The sequence below is a fragment of the Thamnophis sirtalis genome, unplaced genomic scaffold (genome assembly GCF_051295495.1).
Source record: "Thamnophis sirtalis isolate CommonGarterSnake01/CBP01778 unplaced genomic scaffold, rThaSir2_p1.2 scaffold_3, whole genome shotgun sequence".
NCBI lineage: Eukaryota > Metazoa > Chordata > Lepidosauria > Squamata > Natricidae > Thamnophis > Thamnophis sirtalis.
Genome location: NW_028261383.1, coordinates 73,686,115 through 73,711,710, shown reverse-complemented (window position 1 = coordinate 73,711,710; position 25,596 = coordinate 73,686,115). Strand labels below are relative to the sequence as shown.

The 25,596-nt window shown below is 38.0% G+C and overlaps 1 protein-coding gene across 4 annotated transcripts; it reads right to left on the bottom strand.

The window, feature by feature from the left end:
• Nucleotides 1–1,114: 1,114 nt before the first annotated feature.
• NEK4 (NIMA related kinase 4) lies at nt 1,115–25,558 on the bottom strand. 4 transcript variants are annotated; one of them, XM_087709180.1, is made up of 16 exons: nt 25,331–25,558; nt 22,357–22,623; nt 21,798–21,995; nt 18,784–18,891; nt 17,041–17,195; nt 15,066–15,195; nt 13,253–13,651; nt 10,207–10,260; nt 9,817–9,972; nt 8,330–8,458; nt 7,287–7,353; nt 5,774–5,883; nt 4,013–4,122; nt 2,336–2,535; nt 1,888–2,021; nt 1,115–1,323 (listed from the first exon to the last, which is right to left on the bottom strand). In XM_087709180.1, exons 1-16 carry the CDS (start codon nt 25,421–25,423, stop codon nt 1,231–1,233), a joined length of 2,403 nt encoding a protein of 800 aa, XP_087565306.1. In that variant the 5' UTR covers nt 25,424–25,558; the 3' UTR covers nt 1,115–1,230. The 4 variants fall into 4 exon arrangements, with proteins under 4 accessions (XP_087565306.1, XP_087565308.1, XP_087565307.1 ...); XM_087709182.1 differs by having other exon boundaries at nt 4,013–4,101; XM_087709181.1 differs by having other exon boundaries at nt 13,265–13,651.
• Between the last annotated feature and the right edge of the window lie 38 nt (nt 25,559–25,596).

Below are 25,596 nucleotides of genomic sequence, written 5' to 3'. Positions count from 1 at the left end.
TTCTTCCTTTGAATTTAATGCCATCCATCTAGGGCAGTGATGGCGAACTTTTTTCGCCTCAGGTGCCAAAAGTAAGCATGCACGCACCATCATATGCACTTGCATGCCCACCCCATAATTTAATCCCCCTGTACCATGCTCCCTGCGCATGCACGCATGATTTCCCCCCCGCCCTGCATATGTGCACACGGCTTTCTTGGAGCCTGGGGAGGACAAATATGCCCTCCCCTACCTCCCGGAAGCCAGAAACAGCTCGTTTTCCAAATTCCAGTGGTCCCAGTAGGTCTGTTTTTCACCCTCCCCATGCTCCAGAAGCTTTCTAGGAGCCTGAAGAGGTCAAGAAATAGGCAAACACAGGGAAGCCTCCAGAGGGTGAAAAATGGCTAAAGATCAAGGCCAAAAATCAGCTGGCCATTGCGCACATGCATGCTGGAGCTGACAGGGCAACGCCTCACATGCCCTCAGAAGTGGCACACGTGCCATAGGTTCACCATCATGGATCTAGGGTATGGTACATTTAGTGATTTATTAAGTAATTTAAATATTGTAATAGCTGCATTTAATAGTGGAATTTCTTAGCTTACTATAGTTTAGCTCAGCAATCATTTTCTAGTATATCTTAAAAGGATTAAGTAAACTGTGAAAATAATTATTTTTATGCTCCATCGTCTGCAGTGGTTTAAAATCTACTACCACTAATCATAGAATCTCAAGTATTTAATAATCTTAACTAGTCAATAATAGGCCAATCTCTTTAGACCACTGTTAAGATATTATTGCAAAAACATAATAGGACTAATTTTGAATCTCTGCTTAAATAATATTTTAAATAATATGTACCTATTCAAGGCATTTTCAAAGTAATCGTGTAAATTCCAGCAAAAATGAAAATAACGAATTCCAACATAGTGCGTATTTGACTATACAGGATTGCCCGTTTTAAATGATGATTGACATTGAAACAAAAATAATTTAATGTTTTAAAAAGACAGAATCATTAGAAAGTGCTGCTTGTTGCTAGTATTTTAAAAAATCCCATTTATCCAAACTTACCTTTAAGCACGTATTGCTCCTTATAAACTAAATATACAATGTACAATAGATAACAAGAAACTGTATGGGAAAAGGTTTATCTTCTAAGTGAATGAATATAAGAAAAATTTAAAAATCAATCCAGTTACAAACTGAGTGTCTTTCTTTCAGGAAGAAACAGTTCAACTGAGGTATTTGTCAAAGTTTCACATTGTCTTCTAAGAACTTTAAATGACGAGCCTTCATACTATAAGATGTGTACTTTTCTCCCATGAGCTTCCGCAAACATAGCTATTTAAAAGGAGGGAAAAACATATTGTAATTCAAACAAGAATAGTTCCTTTTAGCAGAGATTATATGCAAGACTGATTTCTATTAAATCCACAGATAACTAGGGCACATATTTGGGAAATTGCCCAATTAAAAATTCATAAAACACTGAGTTTGATGGCAACACAAATATGGTAATAGTGGAAAACACTAAGACATGTTAATGGAGAATATGTGCAGCTAGGGTTGAAATATTGGCATCTTGGTTTATAAGCTTATTCACTAAGCTTATAAACATTCACTGCCAAATTAAGTAATATCAGTGCTTTGGCATAAGGGAATTGGGTTTGCAGAGTTTGTACCTTGCCCTACCTACCTTGATCTGTCTAATTTGGTTGGCTGTATTCTTTCATCTTGATTGTTCCTGCCTATCTTGCTGGAATAGTTTGTAGATTGGGTTTATTTCTTTGAGTCTGTTATTTCTGATCTACTTTATCAGAATTCCAGGTTTCTAGGAATTATTTTACATTCTTCAATTTGCATTTAAAATGATATTTTATATTTGTTCTGTCAAAAAAAACATACCTCTCTTTTCTGTTCATCCTCTTCTTCCATTGCATAATAAACTTTTTCTAGCAGCTTTATCCCAATTCCTTGAACTACATCTGCTCTTAAAATCTCAACCAATCGCCTAATATTCTGGGGACCAGACTTGACATCTAATAAAATAATAAAATACATTATTTTTTGAATTTTATTTCTGGCAACTAGATAAAGCCAATTATAATTGCAGAGATTTCAAACATTTTCATTTTAATTCAGATCAAATACTCTGAAGATTCTCAGATTTTATTCAGCATTCTATTCCAAATAATCAGAATTGATGCTACTATCATTTCCACAGATAGAATACGCTAAACAGAACCTTTAAAATGGAAATTGCTTTTCTTCTGACTTAATGAATGTTTTTTTTTGTAATACTAGAGTAGAAAATCTAATTTGAACATCAAAGTTTCAAGCATAACATACAGACCTGAAGGAAGCTCTTGTAACTGAAATTTATCAGGTTCTTCAGCTGCTTTCCCATGTAAAATCAGTGTATCCCTATATTTCCTATTTAGCCTGAACTGTGAGTCAGGTGTTGGCATTGCAAATTGTGAATAATTTTCAATATTATCCATTTTTAGTGTTTGCGTCATCAACTGTAGCAAGTCATTCATTTCATTACTTTTTCTGCAAAACAAGAAGATACTTCAGCATACTCCAAATCATACACAATATGAGAATTTTAAGGATGAACTATTTGAACTTAGTATAGTACACAGAATTGTGTAAGGTATGGTTTAAGTCTTATTTTCCAAAAGGGTTTTGTCATTTTTCTCTTCCTGCTCCAGAATGAGGAATGGGTTGGAGATAAAGCAAAAGGGAGCAAGACAAGAATAAAAGATTTCACAAAACCATATGGTTGTCCTCAACTTATAACGGCCTGGAATTTCAGCCATACAACATTGTGGTTATAGGCTGAAGCTCCATGTGACAGGACACAATTTTACAATGTTTTTATGACAGTCATAAAGTAAGTCATTGTCATTAAGCATAGTATATAGCCATTAAATAAACCACGCCGGAGTCCAGCAAAAATGTTACAAATCATGGTTATGTCACTGCAAGATGCCACAACCTATTGTAAATGAAAGCCAATTGCCAAGCATCTGAACTGCAATCACATGATCAGGTGGGCACGGGAGTCATAACTTCAAGGGTGGATCATAAGGAGCTTTTTACAATCGGATGTTTGACAAATGACTCACATTTATGATGGGTGCAGTGTCCAAGAGTCATGTGATCGCCTTTTGTGACCTTCTGACAAGCAAAGTCAATGGGGAAACCAGATTAATTTAACAACCATGTTACTAATTTAACAACTGCAGTGATTCACTTAACCACTGTGGCAAAAAAGTCATAAAATGAGGCAAAACTCATTTAATAAATTTCTCACTTAGCAACATAAATGTTGGGTTCAATTGTGGTCGTAAGTTGAGGACTACCAGTACCTGCACATATATTGGGTTTAGAAATATTTGTCTGTTGGCTGATCAAAGAGACTTATGCAGAAAACTACAAATTTCCAAATTCTCTTCATAAAACTTTACAAATGGGAGTGGAAGCTTCAAGTTCTCACTAAGATAATGTGAAAAAAATGCAGAATATTCTGATTACTGAGATTGTTTTAAAAACTATAAAAAGAATGTGAATTTGAATAGTGTGGATTTTCACAGTAATTTTAAAGGAAGCTTTGACACAGCTCTAGCATTTTTATAAGTGGGAATATTGAATTATTTCCATCATCCGTTTCAATTTTTTGTGTGCTGCTTTTAACCCAGTTATTTTTAGTTTATACTTTCCTTTTAAAAGGATATCTTAAAATAGTTAATACTGAGGAGGTTTTTATACCACAGTACAATACTTCCTAAACTTGGCTATTGATGTTTTTTTATTGGGTCTTGAACTAGGGACATACATATCTATATCACATATGTCTACAGGTACACAAGTGCATTCAGTGACTGACTGGCTTAATATCCACAATGGACTTATCATACAATACACTAATGGTTTACAAACAGCAATAGTTGTATTTATATAATAAACAAGCTATATACTGCATGTGATTAACATGTGTGAACCACTACATACAGAAAACACCCACCTTTCTTTACAATCTCCATCTGATTTTTCTGTAGAGCTTGTAGAAGAGCTCAGTTCATCCTCAGTGCAACAACCAATTAAGCTTTTCTTCTGTTGGGGACAATTTTTCAAGTACAAAAAAACAGAGAGAACCATTATAGGCATAATTGAATAGAAAATTCTCTTTCTTGCTGCTCGGTGAAAGAGCAATGTGAATTTAGTTCCATTTACGTTTCTAATAAAATACTTTTATAGAGGATAGTACATGAAAGCATAGCAAATTAGAAGCTACTTTCAATGATGATAATGTTTCTATAAGTATCCTACAAAAGGACATATCAGAACCCCCCTCGGGGAAACTCCTACTTGAGGAAGTCCCTAAAGTCTATGCTGTGAGCTACTTCTGCAGCATTCTTCTGCAAAAGGATGCTTTCATCAATGCAGAAGAATTAAACTACTTATATATACAAAGGAGGATAAGGACCCAAGGCAGCCCTTAGAATAACAGCATCCTTGTGAGGTGTGTTGGGCTGAGAGAATCACCTAACTAGTTTTCATGCCTACTAAAGGCCTATAAAATAAGTCACAATTTCCTATGAAGGAGATATATTTTGTATTTTTGCAAGCTACTTTGATCCACAGGGAAATTATGATCATTGAGGATTTGGCATCCAGATTGGTCTGTTGGAAATAGATTGTATGAGGCTCTGAAATCTGTTCTACTCAAGTATGCCTTTGATGACATTTGTCTAATATTTCTTTTATGACTTTAGTATCTCCGGTACGCCATCCCTTTTCTCTTTGGACAAAAGGTAGGAATTACCACTTTCTGGTCCTGTGAAAACCAAATATTTGAATATAAAGTTTTTGTGATGGTCGGGTGGAATAACAATAGGTCTCCTGAAATGCTTAAGATTTGTTCAAGTGCTCTGGGATTCATAGTCCATTTACCAAGTTCCTGGTCCTCAACTGAACCAATCTCCAGATGCGCTGTGGATCAGACATGTTTTGCCACGAAAGGTAGCACGTTGTCTTCAACCCAACATGGAGGTTTGGCTGCTCCTTTCATCAGCTAATGCTCTTCTTTTAATATTGGCTGTGGTAGTCATATTATACATTAGCAGAAGTTTTAGAAGCTCAAAGTTGGTTATGCTATGGGCAACTCCAAAAAGCTCATATTGCTTTTTAATGCTTCTTCTATCCAAACATCCTGAATTACTTAACCCCAACAATTCACCTACCTCCCCCATCCTGAGACTGGCATCTCTGGTGAGTTGTACTTGGTACAAGGGTCACAGCTCCATTTCATTGGAAAAAGCTTCAAAGACAGCAGTCCCCAACCTTTTTGGCACCAGTTTTGTGGAAGACAATTTTTTCATAGACAGGGGCGGGGAGCGGACAACCTAGATCCCTCACATGCAGAGTTTACAGTAGTATTTGTGCTCCTATGAGAATCTAATGCCTGATGATCTGAGGTGGAACTGAGGCATGGTGTTAGCACAAAGGAGCGGCTGCAAATATAGATGAAGCACTTGCCTTACAATTCTAAGCCCTTTCTTCAAACTTAGTGGGAGGAAGATATGCCCTGCCTCTGCTATAAAAAATGGCAGATTTCCCCAAATAATTGTTTTTCTTCAGAAGTATAATAATCTAAGCAGTAGAATTTTTAGAGGTAATCGTCTAAGTAGTAGAAATTCCATGTATTGATGGCTGACACATACCTTTTTTAATATGTTACAATGTTGTAAATTGTTACTATACTTAACATATGACAACTACTTACCTTATCAGTGCTTGGTTCTGAAGTAAACTGAGCAATCTGAATAGAACTGTCTTCCTTTGCAAGTTTTGTTTCTGTCGATGCATTATAAGACATTCGTCTTACAGAAGGCCCTGAAAAGGACCAATGAATAGTATGTATAGTTTATTCTTATTTTGCTTCATACATGTGCTATTATGACAGCAGGATCAAATGCTTGATAAACTAAAATAGACCTTCCTTCAGTTCAGTTTAACGTTCAGTCATGTACAAGATTTTTGTCCTGCCTTTCCTCTAGGAATTCAAAGAAGTGTATAATCCTTTTTTTCTCCTACAGCAACTCTGAGGTAGGTTGGACTGAAAAAATTGTCTATCTCAGTGTTACTTATTGAGTTTCCATGGCTGGAGGAGGATTTCAATTTGGGTTCCCTCCATGATACTGTATCTTAATCATTACATCTTAATCCCTCAATCCCTTCCACCTTCTTGTTGATACTTTTCCAAGTATAATGAAGAGGAAGTTTAGTTTCCAACTCCTGTAGATGTGATCATTGTTGCGAGCCACAAAGTATGCATTTCCCAGAAAGCAAATTGATAAAAATGAAACGGAAGGGAATTTGTCAAAGAACACGGTACCAAAGACAACATATCCAAAACACAAACTTATTGTTCAAAGACATGCCTACTTCCAGTCAGCAGATCAGGCTAGTACAGTAAGTGAAGTAGCCCAGAAACTAAAGGTAGAGGCCTTATGTCCCTCTCACTATTACAATATAACAGAATATTCACTTTACAGAGGGCAAATTGATGAGGTAAAATACAGCACCAACATGAAACAAATGAATTTACACAAAAATATCCACATTCAAGAAGAACACAGCAGAAATAAGATTATCCCATCATTTCCCATATTTTCCATACAATAAGATATTCCCCCCCACCCCCCCACACACATACACATTTTTAGACTCAATGACGTTCCTTCCTCCTTGTCATGGTACTTTTTTCTCTGGGTGGTTGTAAATCTCTTTAAAACATTGAGTGTAAACTATCCAATATTTTTATTTTCCAAGATTTCTGCATGCCAGATCCCCATTTAAGTTTTCAGTTAAATTAAAGCACCTTAAGTAATAACTGCAGGAGACAGAAAGAGACCAAAAGGTGCCAAGAAATGTATTTGTGAGAATAATTTTTTCTGTTACAGTAAGCCCCCCTTGAGAGAATTTTTTTACTGAAAATTTGTCATAGATAAGGTGTGTGCATCTATGTGAATATAAGAAAGTAAAATGTAAAATAGAAGGAGGCAAAGAAAACAAACAAACCACCAGATAAACAATCAAGCAATAAACAAAAGCTTAATCAAGGAACTGCTAAGGAAGAAAACAAAAACCTCACCAATCCTGACAGGACAAGCTATTATATAAAAACAGAGAACAAACCACATTCTCTTCTAGCACTGAGAGACCATTAGATTGCTACCAAGCCAACCACCAAGCTCAGAGAGCTCCAAGGACTTCACAACAAAGACAAGTATTACCAGAAGGAAGCATGTCTTCTTGGCATTGCTTTAATCTTCTCCTTTCTCGAGCTGATAATGGCCGATCCTTTGAAAGGAGATAAAGTAAAAAACAGTAAACTCTGTAACTTTTTATTGATCATAGAAATTAAAAATTTACAACTAAATAATAGGTCATTAGACATTTCTTTGTATTTATTCTATAAAACTCATGAAGCCACTTTAAAGAAGTACACTGCTCTATTACTTTATAATCCCATTTTAAATACCATATTTTTGGAGTATAAGACGCACCTTTCCCCCCCCCAAAAAGAGGGTGAAAATCTGGCTGCATATACACTGAATACAGCATTTTTGGCCTCCCAAAACCCCACCCCGTGCATCTCGTTTTTTGAAAAAATGGATGCGCAGAGGGCCTGTGAGGCCTGCAAAGTGCTGCTGGGGTTGGGGAGGGCAAAAATGAGTAAAAAATGGACTGCTTTTTTCACAAAAACAGGGCTGTTTTGTCCTTCCAAGCCACCAGGAGCACTCTGCAGGCCTTCCAAACTCTCTGCACACCCTGTTTTTGCAAAAAAACAAAAAAAACAAAATGGGCCCTTTTTCGTGAAAAACGGGCCATTTTTTGCTCTCCCCAGCCCCCAGAAGCACTTTACAGACCTCCCACACCCTTTGCATGACCCATTTTTGCACAGAATGGGGCCATTTTTCACTTCTCAAACCCCTCACTCATCACATTTTTGCCCTCCCCGGGCCCCAGGACCACATTGCAGGCCTCCCAAACTCTTTGCATGCCCCTTTTTCACAAAAAATGGGGTGTGCAGAGGGTTTGGGAGGCCTGCAGAGTGCTCCTGGGGCCCAGGGAGGGCAAAAACCTTTATTTCAAATGTACCTCTTCAAAATCTTGGTGTGTCTTATACTCCACTGCATCTTATAGTCTGAAAAATACGGCAGTTCTATACAGTTCTGGCAATGTTACATCAGATTGGCATATAAAATGAGAACATTCAAATTGAGTAGTTTCTTTAAAAAAGGACATGTTGTACATAAAGATATTTGGTACAAACCTTGGAATGTTCTACTTCAAAGCTTTTTGACTTTTTCAGAACGATTGCAGCACACTGATGGTCTATGTTAACTTCTTTTGTCTTTACAGCAGGCAAAGCGGGCAGTTGCCGAGCACCAAGTGCTGCAATCTTAACAAGGAGAAATTGTGCCTTTATAAAAGGTTTCTTCCCAAAAAAACAGGTACAGTATGAGAGTTGCATTCACTCAAGAATGAGTGGAAGGACTCCACAAGGACAGGTCTAGTGACTGTGCTGGTACCCATTCAACATGACCAATACAGGATATTTCCAGTAATATTTCAGTAACATCTGGAGGACCACAGAACATCCAGCCATGAAGTTAATTCCCAACTTATTAATATTCAAATAGCACTTCTATTTCATATTTCACATGGATAGAATAGAGTATCAAACATCCAGATAAAATAGAGTATCATACATCCCAGATAACACATTATATATTTATCATTCCAGTAAAGTCAAATGTTCTGCCAGTTAGTTCTTTACAACATATGCTACAAATTAACATCAGCTTTTATACTGAAATGTGCTAACGTATAAAATAAAGCTTTTTAAACTGAACTTTAAATTGAATATACTTGGTTAATATAAATATTTATGGAAAATAATGGTGGTTTTTTTTAATTTTTAAAAGATTTAAACAATTGTTCCCCCCCCCCACGGATGCATGTGTCCCTCCCCGTCACCCATTTTTGGCTTCCAGGTGGGTGCAGGTGGCCTTCCATGCCCAAAATGGGGCGTGGGGGGGACCTCGCATGGCACCCCTACACTCCGTTTTGGCTTCCAGGTTGTGCAGGAGGCTTTTCAGACCCAAAACGGGACACGGAGAGGGGCTCACACAGTGCCCCCATGCCCCCATTTTGGCTTTCAGGTTGGTGCAGGTGGCTTTCCAGACCCAACAAGAGGCACGGGGGAGCATGTGCATGCGTGCAAACCTCCAAAATGTAATGCAAGCCCCCCTCGCACATGCGCCTCATCCCCCACGCATGTGTGTGCATCCGCCACATGCACTCTGCCCACACACATGTGCGGCAGAGACTTGAAAACCAGCTAGCTGGTGGTAGGCACGCGCACATGTGCACCGGAGCTGGGATGGGGCGATGGCTGGCATGCCCACAGAGAGGGCTCAGTGTGCCACCTGTGGTATGCATCACAGTTCTAGTATCTCGGATGCCTCAGAAGATGAAAATGCTGCTGGTCAAAACTATGTTATTCTAACTATAAATTTTGTCACTAAGTTACCAAATGGTCCAAAGTCAATATCCCTGCTTTCACCCATTTTTTTTTCAATATCATTATCTTTTTTCCAATTTTTAATGTTGGATTTCCTCATATTTAGCATGGGGAAAAGTATTGAATCTGTTTTTATTGAACATTCCATTCCATAGCTTTGTAACTAATATAACTGTTTCCACAGATATTAGTGTTCTACTGAATTTAGATCCTAATATTGTCCTAATCTTTACCTTGTCTAAGCAGATCTCAAACTGTTCCTGCTTCTTATGTCGTCGCTGTCGTGACAAGGAAGGCTCTTGAACTGATCCTTGAGGCCGAAAACAAGGAGTGCTTATAGGCAGAATGGGATCTTTAGCTTCTCCTGAGTTTTCACAGGAGGCTTCACTCTACAAATATATATATATATATTTATACACACACTTTACAATACTTGAATTCATGCTGTCCAGAATCAAGTTTATACACTTAGTTCAAAAGTGTTAACAGAAAGCCAAAAATATTTTTATTTTAATCAAAATTAAATTCACTTAAGTACTGAAGAAAATCCTGTCATCGTACTTTTAAATAAATCATTGGCATAATTATATTTGTGTTGCAGACCACAAATTTCAAATACTTACCAAAATTTCTCTAGGATCAATCGGTACTAGCAGTTTCTCAGTACAGTCCAGATTCTGGAAAGAGAGTTTGCTGTATTTTCATGAATACCCACTATTATAACATTAAATAGAATGTTATATAAGCATTAGGAAACTGGAAGAGCAACATTTCCATTATTGAAGGAAGTAAAATAACTATTAGCTAGGCACTAAACACAAAAGCTGGACATTTAAACTAATACTGTATCATTTACCTAAGCTAAACTAATAAGTAAAGAAATGACAAACTACCCTAGAAGATGTCAATGATAAACATTTTTGTAATATTGCAAGGAAAACTACTGTATGTGAATATCCTATATGGTATGTTTTAATCTAACATACTTCTGATTAATTCCAGCAAATATTCCAAGATCTGGAAGGTGTAGTTTTGGGAAAAATAGGAGAAGAATGAGTATTATGTATTGTATATTTGTTGCCTTTCATTATTTATAAAAATTAACAAGATGCGACAAAGATATAAAATTTAAATTTCCATATTTTTTGGAGTATAAGACACACCAAGGTTTTGAAGAGGCAATTTTTTTAAAAAAAGTAGGTAGGTAGATAGAGGGAGAGAGAGAGAAAGAGAGAGAAATACAGTAGGTAGGTAGGTAGGTAGGTAGGTAGGGAGGGAGGGAGGGAGAGAGAGAGAGAGAGAAATAGAGAAATACAGTAGCTAGGTAGGTAAGGAGAGAGAGGGAGTAGGTAGGTTGGTAGGTAGAGGGATAAAGAGAGAGAAATAGACAGAGAAATACAGTAGGTAGGTAGGGAGAGATAGAGAGAGAAATACAGTAGGTAGGAAGAGAGAGAGAGAGTAGGTAGGTTGGTAGTTAGAGGGATAGAGAAAGAGAGAAATACAGTAGATAGGTAGGGAGAGAGTAGGTAGGTAGGTACGTAGGTAGGCAGATTGAGGGGGGGGAGAGAAATACAATAGGTAGGGAGAGAGAGTAAGTAGGTAGATAGAGGGAGGGAGGAATATAGTAGGTAGGTAGGGAGAGAGAGGGAGAGAGAGTAGGTAGGTAGGTAGATGTTTCCACGTGTATTTATCCATGTGCTGGGAAGAAAATCACTGACAACCTGCAGCACCTAAGACTTTGTTTCTGCTGGCACAGCACTTGATCAATGTAATTCTCATCAATCAGTTAAATATCTTTCCAAAAGAAAAAAAAAAGGTTTTGCATTCTGCAAACCTCCCAAAATCGGCCCCATTTTTGTTTTAAACGGCATGAATAGCTTTGGGGGGAGGGGGCTTGCAGAGTGCTCCTGGGGGTGGAGGGGCTAAAAATGAGCAAAAAGGGCCTGTTTTTTGTAAAACCGGGCCCGTTTTTTGTCAAAAAAATTGCATGCATAGCCTTATGGAGGTTTATAGAGTGCTGCTGGGGGGGGGGGGGGAGTAAAAAACGGCCCGTTTTTTGCTCATTTTTGCCCTCCCCAGCCCCCAAGAGCTCTCTGAAAGCCTCCATGAGGGTATGCACAGCCATTTTGGTGAAGGGGGTGGGGGTTTGGGAGTAAAAAAATGCTATATTCGATGTATAACCCGCACCCAGATTTCAGCCTCTTTTTTGAGGAAAAAAGGTGCGTCTTATACTCCGAAAAATACGGTAGGTTTATTTGTTTAAGTTCAGTTTGCCTATTTTAGGAAAATTGTGCAAAGATCCTTATCAACCTCAATAGTTCTAAGCCCCAAAATCTGATCACAAAAGGTTCAGAAATCTTTAGATCTGAATTGCATTGAAATAAGTGCATAAGTATTCATGTAATAGTCCTCTAAAGGTAAATAGTACAGCACAATTCTTTTACCTAGAAAAACAGCTATCACTTTCACAAAAATGATATTATCTGATAGAAATTAAAATGAAATTAAATGCTGAGAGTAGATTTGGGAAGGCAAAGACAAAATACTTGACTTTTCAGCAAAAAAAATCTGAGGTTGAGTAGAAAAAGTCTAATCGGAAGAGATGCTAAGGGAGAGGTGAATGCACAATTTGCAAGCTAATAATAATTAGCTATCTTAATAATTCTCAAGTCCTTAGTTAGAGTTGAATTATTAAATTTCTACTTGTCTTAGACTGGGAATCTAACTGTAACTTACCTATCCATAAACCATAACAATAAAGCAACATTTGCCTATCCTAGGTCCTTGGGAAGGACTTGCTTGATGGATAAAAATGCCAAATCCAGTTTAAATATCTGGCCAATTATGTGACAAAACATAGTATATTTATGCTGCCCACATATTTGTATAGCAATAAATTTCTTTTTTAAAAAATCCCAATCAATGGACACAATTAATAAATATAGTATTAAACAGCGTTACTACATTAACAATGAATCATAAAAAAATCTGAGACTACCAAAGCACCAATATGTCTGATGTTCTGTGTCCCTCAAACACCTTTGTGCTCTAGAAGAAATCTGCACTGCTTTACCTAAGAAGAAAAAGAGCTGTTTCAATAGAGAAAACCAACTAATAGCACAGGGTAAACTTATGTCACCAGGTCATGACACAAGCTTAGCACTAGGAGTTACTGAAACAGCAGAAAGCAGCATTTCAGAGTTCAATCACATTTTCAACAGATTTGCAGGCAGTCCTTGACTTAAGACCACAACTGAGCCCAATGTTTCTGTTGCTAAGCAAGACAGTTAAGTGAGTTTTATCCCAATTTATGTTTCTTGCCATAGCTGTTAAGTTAAATCATTGAAGAGCTTAAGTTAGTAACACAGTTGTTAAGTGAATCTGGCTTCCCCATTGACTTTGTCAGAAGATCGCAAAAGATGTCACATGACCCCAGGATACTGCAACCATCATAAATACATGCTAGTTACCAAGCATCCAAATTCTGATCACATGAGCGTGGAATGCTGCCACATTCATAAGTGTGAAAAACAGTTACAAGTCACTTTTTTCAGTGCCATTGTAACTTTGAACATAAAGAAATGATCGTAAGTCAAGGATTGCCTGTACATCTTCTAATTCGATCATATTCACACACACATATACATATGTGAAACTGAAAATAATTACTTTATTGCTTACACATGAAATCTTTGAAATGGGTTGCAGAACGTTCGTAGTGTCATCACCATTATCTGTCTCCTTAGCATCTACATCTCCAGTTTTTGGGCAAGTCTTTGACATTTTCATTAAATTTTCTTCCTCTAATTCTGGGCCATTTTTTGCTTTTTCAGGCTCTGCTTCATTGTGAATATCTACATTTTCAGATTCTTTATGTTCCGCTAATTGTTTGGTTGCAGAGTTTTTCTTTTCCAGTGAAACAATAAGTATATCAACTTTGCTCATTGTTGCCAAAGAGGCATCTAAGCTATTCAAACCATTTTTGCTGTTGTCTTCAGGTTCAGGTGCTAGTTTCTTTGAAGAGGAAACTTCAAATGTTTTATTATTGATTAAACATTTATCTTCATTCTGTAATATCAAGAAGTACAATTAAGTCACCAATTCTATTAAACTAGATTATTTATTTTAAACGTAAGCATAAAATTACGGTAATCTATTTTGATTTGACTTGATCCAGCTATGAGATTTTGCATGGGAATGGATGGAGGACTGGGGAAAGATATGACATGTTTTCCTAGAATGGTATAATACAGGACTGGCTTAGCCAACAACAATAACAAAATATCTCTTAGTCATATGAGAAGTGCACAAATGATGGAAAAGGTCAGTCATACAGAAGCCAGGATGTAGCCTGCTTAATATTTCTTGCAATAGCCTTAGTTGGTGTGGAAGTGGGTTTCCCTGTCCTTATTTACAGGATGCATTGAAGGCTCTGTAGGTCCAAGACACATGAAAAGCCAATATCTTCGATCTATGTTGGTTCAGGTCTTTCAATCAGGTACCTGACCAAATATGCAAAAGATGGGATATGGTATTTCAATTTATTAATCTTACATTATAAGACTATTACAGTATTACTGTAACAATATGTTATGATGGGGCAGGTATAAGAACTTAAGACAAGAAGAATATATTGGAATTACTTATTAATTCCAACTCTCTCCCTGTTTTATCAAGCGATCACTAAGGGGTCTGACTCTGATTGTCATGAAGTAGTACCAGAAAGTATGTCTATCTTTTTCTCTCATATTATTTCCCCATTCCCATCTTCCACAACATAGCTATAGTTATTACACGACCACTATTAGAAGCATTGTACCACCTGTTATTGTTTATTTTACACAACTCTTTATAGAACTCAATATTTACATTAAATTTTCCATATTCCCGCAAAGGAAATCATCAGATACCATTCTGGCTGAAAATAAGATATTGTAACATGCACTGTAAAAAACAAAAAGGTATTCTATCTTCTACTAATTTAGGGGTTCTCCAAAGATTAATTTTACTATTCTAGAGTAGACCCATGCCTTATAGGGGTAAACCACTTTGTGACGAACAAGAGACTAATTTCACTTTTGAGTGGCATATATCAGGGCCTGAACTTTGAACAGTGTATTAGCACAGGAAAAGGAACAAGGTAGAAACTGAGCAAAATTTAAATTTATTTTAAATGGAAGCAGTTAATTCATTAGTCTCCATGGTTTTCAGAATTTTCTTCAGTGACACGTAAATTTCAATTCAGTGGCAATTTCTGTAGGTTTGGTGATGCCCAACACTTTAGGGCAACTGACACTGTACCTCCAATTGAATAGAATTTAAATGGGTATGATTATGAGAGAAAAAAACAGATGGAAGTACTAAGAATTAATTGGTATTCTTCCTCCTTAATTTGAAACAAAATTTGTATTTTATTAAATTTGACCATGGGCGTTTTTTCTGCCCCATCCATTCTGGATACTGAGCGAAAATAATAACTTGCCCCATTGGACTTCTTTGAAAGTTCATTTGGAAGCTTCTGAGGTTCTGTAGTTTCTTTCTTTAATTCAGTTTTCTCTGAAGATTCCCAAGGTTTGGGTTCAGATACTTTCTTATGATTTTTAGATGTTTTTCTTTAAGGAAAAAGCAAGAAGATATGTTATCAGATTTACAAAATGTAGACTTTTTGCCAAAAAATAGTTTTTTCATATTTCTATGTATAGGTTGACTTTTCTGAAGACCTGAATGTGCAGCAATATGGATATTATTTTAGATACAAAACTGTTTCTCAAGTCATGAACATTTGTGAAATATGATTTAATTAGCCACCTTCAAGAATGTGTTGGTTAGATCAACAGGGCATCTAAATCCAACATCTCAAGAATGGCGAAAAATAAAAGTATTACTTCCTATGAAACCCCATCATTGTTCTCATTTCCCCTGTAGCCCTTGGATTTATTTCCTGTACTGCAGTAGAGGTTTACACTACTCTGCACCAAACTCGAGGGGCAGTCAATGAAGATTAACCTTTATTTTTCCTTTCCTTTCACAGATAAACCTTTTTTCAATATTTAGTTGTTTGAAAACTTTTTATAAAATTCTGGGATGTGAAAATATTCCTCAAATTTGAAAATAGGTTTAGTTAGATCTTTGCATAACAAATAATTGAGGCACAACACAACAAGAAGTAAAAAGCACCAAGTATTTGAAATAATTATGAGCCAATGTGATATAGAATCAAACTGATGCTGAAGATATTATAGAGCCCCTGAAATAAACCCATACACTTTTTCTTAAGCCTTACACTATCACTCACTACATCACTGCCTTTTGTTAGAGCTAGCTCTAGTACTGACCTAGTTGACCTTTGAATTAAACTGAATTCTAAGAAAATAACAATCAACTTGTAGACCAGACTAATTCCATATAAACACCGAGGGATTGAAGAGTTCCAAATAAGATAGGAGATGGCTTCTTCCCCAGTTACTATAGTTAACCTATGGCTGTGATGGTGAACCTATGGCACACATGCTAGAGGAGGCACACAGAGCCCTCTCTGTGGGCATACGCACCATTGCCCCCTGTACGTCTGGGTTCCGTAATGCGCATGCGTGCCAACAAGTTGGTCCGGCGTGCATGCGCACGTGGCCAGCTACTCTCTTCTGGGTTCCATCACATACATGCGCACTGCCCAGATGCTCTTCTCTCATGTGCGCAATGGAACCTAGAAAAGAGTGGCTGGCCATGCATGCATGCGCACTGTTGCTAGCTGCACTTCCAGGTTTCGTCAGCTGGCCAGCATGCATGCATATGACGTAACCTGGAAGTACAGCTGGGCACCGTGCACATGAGCACTGGCCACCTACTCTCTTCCAGGTTTTGGTGCTCTGGCACACTCTCTCTCTTGGTTCGGCACTCATTGTCAAAAAGGTTAGCCACCACTGACCTATGCCATTCAATTTCTATCAGCTGATATTTCAAATTGATGGGGATACACAACTGATGCTTGGTCACAAGCAAGACAGCAGCAAGGAAGCTGGCTTTTGGTTTCTCTCTATTTCTAATTCTTCACAAGGGTCTCAGCATCAGGACCTATAATATTAGACTGCTGCATATGGATGTGATCCAGTCTTCCAACAAGTCACTCCTATGCTTACTTTGGACTTGCATAAACTTTTGCTATTCTCCAACTCACCTGGAATAGCTATCTGAATCGCCGAAAGTTCCATATGAGCAGGGATCAGGGTTGGTGGCTACCACTAATACAGAAGGAGCTTTGATTTGGACTATAACACAAACTAATTCTATCTCTGTCTCTCTCTGTCTCCCTGTATGTATAATAAAAATGGGCTGTGTTTCCAAGTCAACCTTGTCTCAAGAATCCACTATCAAAGACAGTATATGAACTCCAGGATGGTGTAATACCAATAACACTAAACACTTTGCTTCAAATTATTTTTCATTTAAATATCTCTTACGCCTTCGTAGCTTCCAAAAACAGAGAGATTTGCTGCTTGATATACGGTTGCCTCAATATGTTCCTGACACTGGGTCTCTCCTCTGGCTTTTTACTAAGCATTGTTCTTATCAGTTCTTTCAACTGAGTGCTATAATCTTTTGGCATTGGTGGCAGCTGTTAAAAGAAGAACACAGAAGAAAAAAAGAGCTTGAAAAGCATTTGGAAGCTTCAGTTGATGCAGAATATGGTTGTAGCATGGAGAATTAATGGCGTTACTCAATGCATAAGACACCTCTGCTTTACAAGCTGCACTGGCTTCTAGGTGCTTCAGATTGCAATTCAAAAACCTGGCATTTATTTTTAAGGCCTTGCATGGCTTGGGATTATTACTTTCAGGACCCGAATTATTTCTACTCATCCCACCCAGTTTGGCAGGAGCACATTCTGGGCCCAATCAGCTAAGGAGTATCAACTGCTGAGAACCTTTTCTTCCATGATGCCTACTCTGTGCAATATCGTTCCTACTAAAATTAGATCGGCTTCAACCCTGTTGACTTTGCATAAACCCTGAAAACAATTTTTGTGCCCAGGCCAGGGCCCCCAGATGTGTCATGGAGTCATTCTCTTGGTTGTGGCTGATGGTTTTCATTTTTTGTTTTGTTTTTTATGATGCTTGGCTAAGTATTTTTATTTTTATACTGTGCCTTCTATGTATTATATTTATTTTATTGTAAACTACCTGGAATATGTAAGGTAGATGTCCATATAAATTGAATGAAAGAATGAATAAAAATAAGTCATGATGGCATTTGGATGCTGCTTTCTTTTTTTAGAATAACACTAACAATGTTTTATGATGGTGCTGAATAAAAGGTACTTACAACTGGTTCTCGAAGTTCCAGACTTCCCAGCACACCCATGGTCACATAATTGTGATCTTGCCACCTGACAACCAGCTGGCAGTTATGACAGTTGCAGCATCCTGGTCATGTGATCACAATTTGCAACCTTCCCTGCCAGCTTCCCATAAGGAAAATTAATGGGGCAGCCAACAGGGAAAGTATCTCTCTTCTTGCAACAACCATTCCCAGACCCCACACTGCTCACACTGCACCTCACTAACCCCTTGCACATCTCATTGACTTTGCTTGTTAGAAATCAGCAAGAAGTTGTGAGGAGGTTCTTGCTTAAATACACGCAATCTTCACTTAATGACAGCAATGGAGAGTCATATGCTGTTGAGCTATATTACCACATCACTTAGCGATGGAAATTCCAGTCCCAATTACCATAATTAACCAAGGACTACCTGCATAATTGCTAGGGAACCTAAGAGAAAACATGGGGAGATTTTCCTGAGATATACTCAAAGTCACTACTCAGGAAATTTAACAGATGTGACTATCAGATTAATTATATGTTCAAAATCTAAGCAACATATAATATTAGTATTCAATTGAAACAAACTGTTTTTGAAATAAATTGCTTTGTATGATGCTACTACATTCATCCATGATAAATGTGTTTTGTGCCAACACAAAGAAAGCAACATTCATCAACTTACCCAATATTTGCTACCAATTGGTTATTTGGGAATATCCTTGAAATTGTTCATTGAAAAGGATAGCATTAGCCATATTTAGCAGCACACATTTCAATATGACTTGCAAGTGTTTTTATCCTCTATGTAGTTTTCTCACAATAACAAATTGTAAATTCTTTATGTGAAGGGAGCCTAGTAAATAGTAGATAAAAAATATACCTTTCCTTCAATAATTCGATAAACCAAGGAATTCATGTCTTTAGCATTAAAAGCATGCTTCAAGGTGGCCATTTCATATGCACAGCAACCCAAGGCCCAAACATCAGACTGTAAAAGCAAACAAATCACAATATTTATTTTAAAGCCATCCAAATAAAATCAAATGAGGTACATATTGCCTGCACAATCTATTTCGCAGGTGTTCCTTAAATCAAATATCTTAATCTGTCTTCTTGTGTAGTGAACTGACCAAAGTTTGCTAGAAATTGCTGTCAAACATTATTCTATCTACCTACCTACTTAGAGAGGACAATGCAGCGTTTGAAATTTCTGATGTGGTTCCCATTCCAATATATAAAATTGTCTATTTTTGTTCCCTCTAGTTCAGGGGTCCCAAACCCACAGACTGCTGTCCACTACTGGGCCGTGGCCTATTTGTAACCAGGCCACGTGAGCAGCAGGCTGGCAGGCTTGTGTCCAGCTGTGTGTGCATGCGTACGCCAATGTTCCCTCTAAGCTGTGTGGCTGCATGGCCGAGCACGTGACAAGAAAACACCACACAGCAGTTTCCAACTGCCACGCAATGATTTTTAATGTCACAGGCACAGCGTGATGTACACGAGATCTAGAGAGAATGCACTTCTCTGTCTGCCTTTCAAAGGAGAGGTAAGTGTTGTCAAGTTGGAGCTTTGGGCTGATTTTATGTGGGGATTATTAAATCTTGGGAAAGGGAGGACGGTAGAAGGAACGGGGAGTTTTTCAGACTGGGGGTCTGCGTAGTTTTGCTGGTAGTGTAAGAAGCCAATTCCCTCTTAGAAAGCTGCAGTTGCACGAGTTCATCTGAGCAGTTGCTGCCTTTACAATATTTTGCATTCAGCTTCCCTGCACACATTCTTAGGATTTTTTGCAGGATTCAGACGTTCAACATCATCTTCCACTTGTTACTTTCCTGTATTTATAGGGGGGCTTCTGCTCTCTCGTACCATTTCTCCAAAAGAAAAATCTACGAAGAGGGGGACAGACAGAATATTGCACCTGCCTTTTCCTTTTCCCTCTAGGAATTCAGTATCTAGAAGCGAAATAATCTTTTCCCCTTCCTCCTTCCTTCCAAGCTGAACTTCTAGCTTAGCTAAAGGTTTTTCTTTTGCTCCGTTCCTTGCGGTATTCCCTGTAGGAAAAGTAGAGCAACTTTCTGAAGGAACTTGGTGCACTGAACATTTATGGGTTGAGGGAGGGATGCCAGTTAGGTTTATAAGTGGGAAATGAAAGGAATTGTGAAGAGGGATAAAGTCAACTGGAAGGCAGCACCCTCGATCCAATGTGGGTGAGAATTCCTCAGTCTTCATTTCAGAAGAGTCTCTGCAGGAGTCTCTCTTATCATATTGGAAACAATTTGATTCCCTTGCAGTCCACATAAAGGATGATAGCTACGGTCTTGGACACAGAAAACCAATAACATGCCAATTGGCAGCTGGATGGAAATTTTAACATGCAGAGACACTATGAAGTTGATGTGGCAGAGCAGTAGAAATTACACTGGACACTGCAATGGCTGTGTTAGCCGGTTGCAAAGGTTTACTAACTTTTGGGTATCAGTGAAGGTATAACAAACCCAGCAGTTTTCATAACTTTTGTCTAATTTGAGTGCAGAATAAATCATAGATGTTAGTATGCATAGGATATGTACCTGGCATTTGAAATACTGCTCAGTGGAATGAAATTATGTGCAATATTGTGTATGCATTTCATATGTGCAGTAGCTATTGAACAGTCATATGTCACAATTAGAAGTTGCATCTTTACAAAACCTAATTGCAAATCAATTAGTACCTCGAAATTACATTCTCAGTACCTTGGGATATTTTTGATTTTATTTATCATCCCCCCCCCTTTCTTTCTTTATGTCATTTAACAGATTCTGTGACAAGTATGTGTACACATGGCTTTGGAAGCAATAAGACTGCAACAGCAGTTCTAGGTTATGGTCTTGTAGTAGTATATAAAAATTGATGCAGAATTTATTTTATTTACTGAATTTGTACATTGCATTTCAAAATAGGTAGCTGTCTTTCATAAGTTGGCTGGGAGTAAAAAAATATACACTTTTAATTAAGCGGGTACCTTGAAAAAACATAACCCTGAATTTCAAAGTTTTCGATGTCTTGGGTGACATCTGTGAAAAAAAATCAGGTGCTCACTGCTCAGGCATGAAAATGTGCCGCTCAAACACTATACTTTTCCGCGCACACTGAAAAAAAATTAGAGGGAACATTGGTGTACGCACGTCGGTTTGCTACTTCAGTTGCCCGGTTCCCCTCTCCCCATCCCCAGGCTGTCAAGCTGCAAAGGGACTGCTGCTCTAGATAACTACCATACTTATAGATACAATATTTTTTAATACAATTCACTAGATTTATGAAAATAATGTAAACGTTTTTCATAGAATCAAGATAGATACATTTGAAATAAATTGCAGGGAGTAGAATGGAAGGAACATCAGGAAGATTCATTAGAAATTAACAAATAGGATATGTTTCAAATTGTTGCAATATGGAGCATTCAGTCTTCCAGACCTTCCACCAGTCCTTCTTCCAAAATAACCCATCCCATTTAACCTATCCAGCAATTTTTACTTTTCCCCTCAAAAGACAATCAACATTCTAGGTTCACTATGCATATTAAATTTCCTTAGCAGTTTCTGCAAAGTTGGGAATGTCTTTGCTTTTTCTTTGCAAAGTTTTTCTTTTTACTTGTTTTTGTTTTCTTGTTCTTGTTTTCTTGCTACATGTTTGTAGTTTCACTATAAACAGGTAGCTGCAAAAATTCAGAGGACCACAAGGATAGCAAAGAAATACAAATCATTGACTCTCTGCTGCAATTTATTGGTTGTATGATTGCTGGCCGCCCAGATAGGGTGTGTTTAACTGGCAATGCCTCATCTCAAGAACAATGTAGGCTGGTTACTTGAAAATAGAAACCTAACAGAATAAGTTCATTTATATGATATACTTTACCTTGTAATTGTAAGGCTTGTTAGAGAACAACTCAGGGCTCATATAGTAAGGAGTGCCAATTAGAGTACTAGCCATATCATGCTGATTATCCAGGACTCTGGCGATTCCCAGATCTCCCACTTTGATAATATTAGAACGTGTCAGGAAAACATTTTGAGTTTTGAGATCTCTATGCAGAATGTGCTTCTCATGCAAATACTGAAAAATAAAATATTAGAATTCACAAATAACATATCAAGTTTATTTCCCGCATGACAAAAAAAAAACCCAATTATTTAATAAACTATGAGCTCCTTGCAGAGGGAAGGGAATACATTAAATAAATCTGTCAAGCTGGGTAGCCATTATTACCAATCACATTTTGTTGACTCCTTAAATATTAATAAGATAATAAAAGTATATCAAGAATATATTCATTATTTTCTATGCTCATTACAAATATCCATGGAAACTAGCAATAGGCTTCCTAGAACACATTAGAAAATGATAAAACAACTAAAATAAATCACTGCTAAAATTCAATGATACCAGAATTGTCTAGTAAAGGGAAGTGAGATACCTGCAGTGCCATAGCAATCTGAACAAGCCACTCCACCACTTGAGACTCAGGAAGAAGTTGTCCTTTCTGCTCTTTCAGTTTATGATATAAGTCCCCTCCTTCACAGAAGCCCATGACAATGTACAGCAAGCCATTATCTCCTTCCCAGGACTCTCTATAGGTGACTATGTTTGGATGCTTCAATTGTGACAATAGCTGGGCTTCCTGCTCTGCTGCTTTTCTCTCACGGCTTGAGGCATGTTTAAGGTTCAGCCTTTTGATAACATACTGCAGAAACAAAAAAGTTTTATCTTTTTTTTAAAAAAAAAGAATATTACTGTAAATGAAAGAAATCTAAAGATAAACCACATGGGGCTGTTTTGTACAAACTTGGCTAACACTATTAAAATTACCACATGAGAAAAGAAATGAGTTTTTTAAAATAAAAATCCTCCCATCTGCAAAAGCAACATGTATGATGAAGGAGGAAGAGAAGGATGCAAGAAACAAATAAGTTTGAAACTGTATATAAAAAGTAATTGCTATGTAGCCTGATAATATATGTCAACCTCTGTCAGAACTCTAGCCGTAGCATTATCCACTAGGCAAAATTTTACGTTTTTCAAGGAAAGCAAATAATTTTTGCAAGTAGAAAATACAACACCTTAAAATAAAAGTAACTTTAGGATTATACAGTTAAATCTCCATTCAAGGAAAGGACTCTGTTAATACTGTATGTTAGCCAAAGGCATTTCTCACAGGCATATTCTCTCTAGGGACCAATAAATGTTCCAAGAACATCTCCACACTGCCAGCCTGATTCTTCAAAAATACAAACTATATCACAAATCCCAGAATGGCATGTCTGCCGACATACAGAACCTTCATTTAATTCACACTGCATTTAATTTAATCATTTAAATGACACTTGTTTAAAAAATTTCCTGTACTAAATTTGATATCCTTGTTTTAAATATATACTTTGGAATTAGTGTAAAAAAGGTAAGACAATCCTCAGTTTGAAATGTAATTCAATATTTTTTTCGTGAATACTGGATGTCTTAGCATATGTCTTTCAAACATCATGCTGGAAATGTAAAATTGATAAGGCACACTGAATGCATATAAGAAAAAGTTTATTTCACTGTTGCCATTTTTTTACTTTAAAATATTTGTTATTTTCTTTATAAAACCAGAAATCAATAAGGTTTTAAAGATGTAAGTGAATTGTTTAATGATTTATCAAAATCTTGGAATCTCTATATCAAGAATTGTAGACTGGTTTTCTTCTCCTTTAACACATATCAATTTTATATATTAGACACAAAATGAAAAATATATCCTGATTATATTTTCAGATTATTAATAAGCTCTAACTTAGGTGTCATCTAAAGATATTTTTACTAATGTCCTGAATAAAATCTGTTCTTGCAAGAAAAATAACATTTTGGGATGAACAGAAAAATTATGGAACTTGGAAAGAGTCACCCTTCTTAGGATAAATCTATTGAAGACTGAATGATGAGGATAGAATGGGGGAGAATTGTAGCTCGAAAGCAGAACCAACCAACAAACAAGCAGGGGTATCCTTGATAATAAATTTCAAAATGACAGGGAGGAATAGAATAGAATAGCAGAGTTGGAAATGATTTTGTAGGTCAAAATCTAGTCCAACCCTCTGCTGAAGCAGAAGACCCTATACCATTATTGACAGATGGCAGTCCAATCTTTTCTTTAAAACTTCCAGTTTTGGAGCATTTACAACTTCTGGAGGCAAGTTGTTCCACTGATTAATTGTTTTAACTGTTTGGAAATTTCTCCTTAGTTCTAGGTTGCTTCGATTAGTTTCCACCCATTGCTTCTTGTCCTGCCTTCAGGTGCTTTGAGGAATAGCTTAACACCCTCGTCTTTGTGGCAATCCCTGAGATATTGGAACACTGCTATCAAGTCACTCCTAGTCCTTCTTTTCATTAAACTGTTGTTATTATTAGTTGCCAAGTCGTGTCTGACCCATTGTGACCGCATGGGCAATGTTCCTCCAGGCCTTCCTGTTCTCCGAGGTGGCGCAGTGGTTAGGGTGCAGTACTGCAGGCCACTTCAGCTGACTGTTATCTGTAGTTCAGCGGTTCTAATCTCACCAGCTCATGGTTGACTCAGCCTTCCATCCTTCCGAGGTGGGTGAAATGAGGACCCAGACTGTGGGGGCGATATGCTGACTCTGTAAACCGCTTAGAGAGGGCTGAAAGCCCTATGAAGCGGTATATAAGTCTAACTGCTATTGCTATTCTCTACCATCCTCTGGAGTCCATTTAAGCACACGCTGACTGCTTCGGTGACTCTATCCAGCCACCTCATTTTCTGTTGTCCCGTTCTTCTTTTGCTCTCCGTCTTTCCCAGCTTTAGGCTCTTCTCCAGTGAGTCCTTCCTTCTCATTAAGTGGCCAAAGTATTTGAGGTTCACCTTCAGGATCTGACCTTCTAAAGAGCACTTGGGGTTGATCTTCTCTAGGATTGACCGGTTTGATCGCCTTGCAGTCCTGAACTCTTCTCCAGCACCATAGTTCATTAAACTAGACATATCCAATTCCAGCAACTGTTCCTTATATGGTTTAGCCTCCAGTCCTCTAATCATCTTTGTTGCTCTTCTCTGCGCTCTTTCTAGAGTTTCCACATCTTTTTTTTTTAATAGTGTGGTGACCAAAACTGGATGCAGCATTCCAAGTGTGGAAAGGATGGTCGATCCTATTTTCACACGGAGCAACGCCTGTTGCTGAAGGAAAGTTCACTTTGTGGCGCGGAGTTGTTGTTTTTTTAAAATTCCCTTTTGGTCGGAGAGCAAAGCAACCAGCGATTCGCACGGGCCACCGTCCTCGCGAAGGCCTCCGGAGGCAGGCAGGGATTGTTCCCGTCCGTCCCCACCTCCTCGCAACACGCGTCTCGGACTCTCCGGCGGAGTCCCTCTCCCAACAACTCCCTCCTTCCCCAGCCTGCCTTACCTGTTTGCCGTCATGCCGGTGCCGCACCAGGCTCACTTCCCCGTAGCTGCCCTTCCCCACAACCCGCAGAAAAGTGTACTCGATCAGGGGCATCTTCACGCGACCCCACACTCAGGTAGCCCGTAGAGAGCCGGGAGCGGGGGGACTCCGGGAGCCCCCATCCATCCCCTGCGAGGACGCTGCTACCGATGCCATAGAGATCACCAAACCTCGGAGTGCCATAGAGAGCACTACTTCCAGAACGTACAAAAGACAAAAAAACCGTC

Coding starts and splice junctions, on each gene's coding strand:
- NEK4 (XM_087709180.1), bottom strand. CDS start 25,423: ATGCCCCTGATCGAGTACACTTTTCTGCGGGTTGTGGGGAAGGGCAGC. Junction 10,261..13,252: donor TTTCATGTGTAAGCAATAAA/GTAATTATTTTC, acceptor CTCTCTTTCCAG/AATCTGGACTGTACTGAGAA. Junction 2,022..2,335: donor GTTACAAGAGCTTCCTTCAG/GTCTGTATGTTA, acceptor TTATTTTATTAG/ATGTCAAGTCTGGTCCCCAG.